This window comes from Mobula hypostoma, chromosome 2, assembly GCF_963921235.1.
Source record: "Mobula hypostoma chromosome 2, sMobHyp1.1, whole genome shotgun sequence".
NCBI classification, from domain to species: domain Eukaryota; kingdom Metazoa; phylum Chordata; class Chondrichthyes; order Myliobatiformes; family Myliobatidae; genus Mobula; species Mobula hypostoma.
In genome coordinates, this window is record NC_086098.1 from 144,926,409 (window position 1) to 144,934,005 (window position 7,597).

The 7,597-nt window shown below is 45.6% G+C and overlaps 1 protein-coding gene across 1 annotated transcript; it reads left to right on the top strand.

Moving 5' to 3' along the window:
• Positions 1-902: 902 nt before the first annotated feature.
• On the top strand, positions 903-2,042 carry LOC134359633 (sex peptide receptor-like). Its single transcript, XM_063073133.1, has 2 exons — positions 903-909; positions 1,366-2,042. The coding sequence occupies exons 1-2, from the start codon at positions 903-905 to the stop codon at positions 2,040-2,042; spliced, it is 684 nt and encodes a 227-aa protein (XP_062929203.1).
• Positions 2,043-7,597: the final 5,555 nt, after the last annotated feature.

A 7,597-nucleotide genomic window follows, 5' to 3' on the forward strand; every position in this document is an offset into this window, starting at 1 on the left:
TACACAGACACAGGAAAACACACAGAATAACAAACAGAATCACAAAAAGACGCAGGCTTACACATGCACAGGCACACTCATACACACTCACACACACACACACCCCTCTACATTTTTTAAATCCTCCTCTTCAGTTCTACGCCGTTGTCTTTGACAGAAGCAGGGTGATATGATTAAAACCACCAGACTGCTGAGTTTGATGGGCATGCATTGGGATTAGGGGTAGGTCCTGGAAAAGCTCACAAATGCTTTTCACTGTGACTGAGTCACTGAAGATATTGGATAGTTTAGTGGCTATGTGAGTGTTTATTCATCACCACAAACAGATATTCTCTTGGGCACCCCCTCGGTAGGGTCCCCCAAACGCAGACTACATCAAGAGTTTATATTCTTGAGGACAGTGGTAACTGTAGTTTAGTCAATACAATTTCACAAGCTACAACGACATAATTTACTTCAATATTTGGTGTCTGTTAAATGGTTTCTTTGAAGAACATATTTTCAGTGAAAGCATGTCTAACTAATAAGACATCCCGGAAGGCTCACTCACTTTTCTGGGACAACTAACTCCCACAAATCGTCTAACATTAATTCACTAAATGAATCTCAATCTGCCACCGCTGGGATTACGCCTGTAAAATGTAATCGGTTTGTAAATAATTTAGAAGCCTCTATTTTTAAATCTGTTCAAATCTGTCCCTGTGGATTCGTTAAGTGGCATTCAAAACCCCGGGCATCTGCTACCTCAATATTTCATTCCGAGAGACCGTCTGTAGCACAGGGGCAGAAATCACCGGACGGAGGAAATGTCTGTAATGTTGGATTGGTACATGAGTCTGGAGAAAATATTATACGTGTTCATTGTCGTCATTGGAATTCCTGATAAGTGAGCAGAGAAATTCATGTTTGGTATTTCTGTGTGTGAACCGGTGTGAAACTGCTCATCATTATTTCATAAGCTTCCAACTTGATGATCAATGTACAGTACAGATATCCATTTGAGATATCGACATTCTGATTTTTCATATTTAATGACAAGCGAAAAAAAAAACACCTTTGTCTTTCCTCTAACTGAGGGGGTCGACTCGAACCATGTTCTTCCCTTTAATGACATCTTGTCCAGATTTGACACCTACACGCTGAAAAAGGGCAGGGCAGGTCGGAGACAATGTGGCCCGTGTCTGATGTTAGATTAGCAGCCGTTCCCAGATTCCAGGACTCCTGATCTTTAGCTAAAACCTGATCCCCTGTTAATACCCGGAGAATATGTTCAGTGTTGCTCAGTTTCTACATGGTCACTCTCCCCTCTCTTTCTCTCTCTCTCTCTCTCTCTCTCTCTCTCTCCCTCTCTCTCCCTCTCCTCAGTGAATTTAGTAGCGATTGTGATCCTGCCCCGGGCAAAGTGCGGCCTCTCTACCTGCACCACTCGCTACCTGGTAGCCATGGCAGCGGCCGATCTACTGACCATTGTCGCTGGGGTCATTTTGTATCAAATCAATCATTATTACTTTCCGTGGAGTTTTCTGGACATCACCCCCGTGTGCAGTGTTATCACTGAGCTGAGGTTCACCGCCACACTGTGCTCTGTCTGGTTCACCGGCACTTTCACCTTCGACCGTTTTGTCGCCATTTGCTGCCAGAAGCTAAAAACAAAATATTGCACCGGGAAAACTGCGGCTCTGGTTCTAACAACAACCGGCGTACTGTTCTGTCTGAAAAGCGTTCCGCGATATTTCACGCGGGAACCCATAGTGATCATGGACAATGTTCCGTGGTTCTGTCAAGTCAAGGACAATTATTTCACTGACCCCGGGTGGGTGGGATATGACTGGTTCGATACGGTTTTAACTCCGTTCCTCCCTTTCGCTGGGATCCTGCTGCTCAACGCTCTGACAGTCAGGCACATTTTAGTGGCCAGTCGCGTCCGTGAGGGGCTGAAGGGTCAGAGCAAGGGGGAGAACCGCAGTGACCCGGAGATGGAGAGCAGGAGGAGGTCTGTGGTTTTACTCTTCACCGTCTCCGGCAGTTTCATCCTCCTGTGAATGACGAACGTTGTACAGTTCATATATTATCAGGTCTCGGGGAAAGGATTCGACTTCAATGATTCTGAATGGATCTTTTCCGACGTCGCGGTTTTGCTGAGGGATTTCAGCTGCTGTCCGAACACGTTTCTTTACGCCTTGACTCAGTCCAGATTCAGGGAGCAGGTGATCAGCGCGGTGAAACATCCGATCACCTCGGTGCTTCGGTACATTAATAATGCCGCGTCCTGAGCACAAACCTGGGGCGGCAGCACTATCTTCAGTCCGGTCTCCACCTCCACACATTCACCACCTACCGGTCCCTGCGCATTGTCCGACGGATCGGTAGCGCCGGGACATGAGAACAGAGTGTGAGGTGAGGGAGATTCAGTACCACTTTAGGGCTGTCTGGCCGTTGCTGTCCCCGGAGGTATAACTTTAACCGTTGTGCTGAATTGCTAAATGGGTTTATGTACTCGCCGTTTACGTCAATGGAGGAGCGTGACACCTACACTTGTGTGGATCTCAGTACTTGTCGCGCCAGAGCATTCGGTGCAAGCACAAAGGTTGCCAACGTCTGTTAAATCAGGATCATGAAATTTGTTGTTTTATCGAAGCAGTATATTACAATATATAATTTGTTTAGAAACTATCAATTACAACAAGAAATATATTAATTAATTACATTTAATAAATGGTGCAAAAAAAGAGCAAAATATGCAGTCCAAATGAAATTGTCATTACATCAATGTGCAGAATCATTTCTAAGTTAGTTGGCAGACTAAAAGAGCAGCGTTTGTCTCATTCCAACCCCAAAATCCGTAATTTATCGTTTTGTTAAATGTGACAGTGAGCTCATGCTCAGGAGATGGAGACGTGGCGTGGCGGCTGTCACGCCAGCAGCCGCAGCCTGATTCGTGCACTAAATCCATTGCATTTAAAATGCGGCTCAGGAAGCGGGTTTCACAAACAACAGCCAACAAAAGGAAGGAGCAAACAGCGCTGATGCATTTGGAACATTTGGGGGGAAATGCCTTTACAGTTACGGCATCGAAAGCGCGGAGAGCAGAGACATCAGCGAGTGTGTGGCGCTGCGCTGTTTCGTGAGATCAGGGGAAAAAGACAGATCATACATCTGAAGAAAATTATTTTCTCACCATCCGGGGATGGTTTGTCTGACTTTAATAGAAACTGCTCAATGGCGCCCAGGGCATGTGCCATACCTGCCATACCTTAGAAACGCCACTGCTTGTGCCAATATGTACCAAGATTTCTGGCTCCTCGCCCTGCTCATTTAGAATGTCATGGACCTGATCTGAGACACCCCTAACCCTGCCACCTGGCAGGCAACATACCATCCGGTTGCCTCTATCGTGTCCACAAAATCCTGCATCTATTCCTCTAACTATGGAATCTCCTGTCACTACTGCAGCCCTCTTCACTGTTTCGCTTTCATCTCCTCTGAACCGCAGCCAGAGACTCGGTCGCTGCAGCTCCCCCCATAAATATACAATATGGCATACTTATTATAGAGGAGATTGGACACGGGTGCTCTGCACTGGCTGCCGATCTCCTGTTCTTCTAATAGTCATCCAATTACATGCCTCCTGCGTCCTAGAGGCGACTACCTCCCTGTACCCACTACCTATCACTTCCTCAGTCACCCACATGAACTGAAGGTCATCAAGCTGCAGCTCCAGCTCCTTGACGTGTTCTCGGAGGAGCTGCAGCTCAGTACCTGGTGCAGATGTGATTATCTGGGAGATTAGAGGCCCCCCAGACTTCCCACATCTCACACACGGAACAAAACACAGAACAGAGCCATTCTCACTACATTTACTGTATATATAGAGGGAGATTGCAGAAAGCTGCACAAATAATATGGTTGTTATAGTGGGGCATATTAACCTAGTCATAAAATAGAGTACACCACAGAAACTGTCCCTTTGGCCCATCTAGTCCGTGCAAACTACTAATCTGCCTAGACCCATTGCCTGCGCCTGGACCATAGTTCTTCATATCCCTCCCATCCATGTACCTATCTGAATTTCACTTAAATATTGAAACTGAACCCACATCCACCACTTCTGTGCTCTCACATTATCTGAGTCAACAAATACCCCCCTATTTCCCCTTAAATATTTCACCTTTCACACTTAATCGATGACCTCTCGTTGAGTCTCACCCGACCTCAGTGGAAAAAGCCTGTTTGCATTTACCCTGTCTGTACCCTTCATAATTTGTTATACCCCCATCAAATCTCCACTCAGTCTTCTACGCTCCAGGGAATAAAGTCCGAACCTATTCAGTCTTTCCCGATAAATCGGGACATCTACTCCCAGCAACATCCTTGTGAATTTTCATACACTCACTCACCCTTATTTACACCTTCCTGCAGGTAGGTGACCAGAATGCAGACAATGCTCCAGATTTGGCCTCATTGTCATAAACAATTTCAACATAAAATCCCATCTCCTCTACTCAGTATTTTGATTTATGAATGCCAATGTGCCAACTATTTTCTTTACAACCCTATCTACCTGTGATGTGACTTTCAATGAATTATGGATATGTATTCCCAGATCCCTATAGCGCCCTATTGCTTACAATGGAAATCCTAGCCTGTTTGGTCCTCCCAAAGTGTAACATCTCACATCTGTCCACATTAAATTCCATCTGCCATCTTTCTGCCCATTTTTCCAGTTGATCCAGATCCTGCTGCAAGCTTTGTTGTCCACTATGCTCCAAATTTTGGTGTCACCCACAAATTTGCTCATTCAGTTTACCACATTATCATCCAGATTGTTAATACATATGACAAACAACAATAGGCACGGCACCGATCCCTGTAGCATACCACTAGTCACACTCTCTGGGTTCTCCCACAAAACCAATTTAGAGTCTTATCCCGAATGCCAAGCAACTAAACCTTCTTGACCAGCCTCCCGTGAATAAACCTGTCAAAGGCCTTGCTGGAGTCCATGTAGACAACATCCACTGACTTCCCTTCATCAGCCTTCCTCATAACCTCAGCAAAAATCTATATAAGATTACTTAGACACGACCTATCACGCACAATGCCATGTTGACTATCCCTGATCAGTCCCTGTCTATCCAGATGCTTATCTAACCAGTTCCCTAGAATACAATCCAGTAACTTTCCCACGACTGATGTCAGGCTCACTGGCCTATAATCTCCTGATTTATTCTTAGAGCCTTTCTTAAACAATGGAACAATATCAGCTATTCTCAAATCCTCCAGCACCTCACCCGTGGCTAAGGACACTTTAAATACTCTGGTAGGGCCCCTGTAGTTTCTACATTAGCCTTCCACAGGGTCCGACAGAACACCTTGTCAAGCCCTGGCAATTTATCCACCCTAATTTGCCTCAAGACAGCAAACATCCTCTCCTCTGTAATCTGTATAGGGTCCATGGCCTCATTGCTGCTTCGCCTCACTTCTACAGACTCTGTGTCTGTCTCCCAGGTAAATACAGATGCAAAGAATCCATTTAAGATCTCCCCATCTCTTTCAGCTCCACGCATCGATTACCAGTTTGATCTTCAATAGGACCAGTTTTGCCCCCCACTATCCTTTTGCTCTGAATACATCTGTAGAAGCCCTTCATCCTGTCTGCTAGAGCAACCTCATGCCTTCCTTTATCCTTACTGATCTCCCTCTTAAGTGTTCCCTTGCACTTCTTATACTCAAGTATCTCATTTGTTCCTGCCCGCTTACACTTGCTATGCACCTCCTTTTTCTTAACCAGAACTCAGTATCTCCTGAAAACCAAGGTTCCCTAAACCTGTTATCCTTGCCCCTGTGGCTGGATGCCACTGTGCTTGGTGGATTGTGGAGATTTCTGAGGCTGTTGCCAGGAATCAGGTGACTGAATTGTGGAGAGAAGTTGAGCAGGTTGGGACTTTCTCAACTGGAAAGCAGGAGAATGAGGGGAGATCTTGCAGCGATGTGTGGAATTATGAAGGGTACAGGTACGGTCAATGTGCAGAGTCTTTTTCCCAGAGGTGGGGAGCCAGGAACTGGAGATCGTAGCTTTGGGTTGAGAGGAGAGAGGCAGGAGATTCAATAGGAACCTGGGATGCAACCTTTTCACCTAGAGTCTTACATATCTCCTGGTGGCCGGTTTTGATTATTCCCCTGATGTAACCACAGTCTCCCTACCCTTTTCTTCCCTTTGCACGGAGGTTAAAGCACCTCTACAGTAAGGACTCCTGCGTCACACTATCGCTGGAACATCCAACAGCAATTCCTGCTGTTACGTACCCCGTAACTGGGTTGCCAAACCAGCAGAAATGGACCACTTAGTTGGAGTCTGGATTGCTGGAACTAAGAAAGTTTTATTAAAGAAATAAGTAACACAGTACTCTAATAGTAAGGATATAAATGCAACAGGTTAGCAATGAATAAACACACATGTACACAGAACTAGGATAATAGGATCAATCAAGCTCTATCGCAGTCTAGAGGTAAATGATCAGTTTCAAGTGATGCAAAGTTCAGTTCAATTTAGTTCAGTTCAGTTCACAGTAATCGCTGTTGTGCCGTTGGGCGGGGAGAAGAGAGAGAGCGAAAGCGAATGAATATTCAAAATAGATTCCAAACAGACCTTCGATATTCCTCGCGGATAGCTTTCGGGCGAGCCCTTTGTAATGTCTTCTGAGGTCACCGACTGTGACCCCTCCGTTCCAGATACGATCGTTCTTCTGCGGTGAACCCGGCACCCAGGCAAGGGCGGACACACACACCAGGATCCCGCCCGACCGTATCTTTTCACCCTGTGCGTCTATGGCTGGTCCCGCGAGCAGACCTCCAAAACTTCCACCAACTTGTGGGGGCACACCGATTCCAGGGTCTTGTTACCTCGTGGTGTCGTGTGTTATGCCTTAGCGAACCTGTCCCTTTTTATCCCCCTGTTGGGGCATCAACTTCAAACAGTTCAGGGTTCAAAGCCACCGGTCTCTGACAATACTCAGAACTGTGTCTCCTTTTCGTTAATCCCTCTCGTCTCTCTCTTATTAGCATCTTGAATTGTCCCATTGTACTCTTATCGGCATCAATCTTCTGATAATTTGGTCTGTCGTCACACCCCTATCCTTCAAAGGATTTTTACCGGGGTAAAAATATAGTCATGAATACACGATCAGATACACACGAATATACATGTTCATCAGCTATTTGGCTAATACAGAGACTTTTAAGTTGTCAACACCTGACAGACAGTCAGCAATCATATTTTCCGTTCCTTTTATATGTGTTATTTTAATAATCCTCTAAAACCAGGCTCCAATTTAGCAAACTTCATAGTGGCCGAAAACACTAATGAATTGTGATCAGTGTAACTTCTCACTGGTTTTCGCCCTGGACACAGATAACAAGGGTCATCCCATATCAACTTAGCATTCTTTGGCAAGGGCTTAGTAAGAGGGTGGGTACTATCCGCAAAGTTGTTTTTTTTTCTGCAAAACTTCCGATAGTATCCCGCCATCTCCAAGAACCTTCTCAGGGCTCTCTTGTCTGTCGGGGTGGGGATTTCAGAGATAGCCCGCACCTTAGC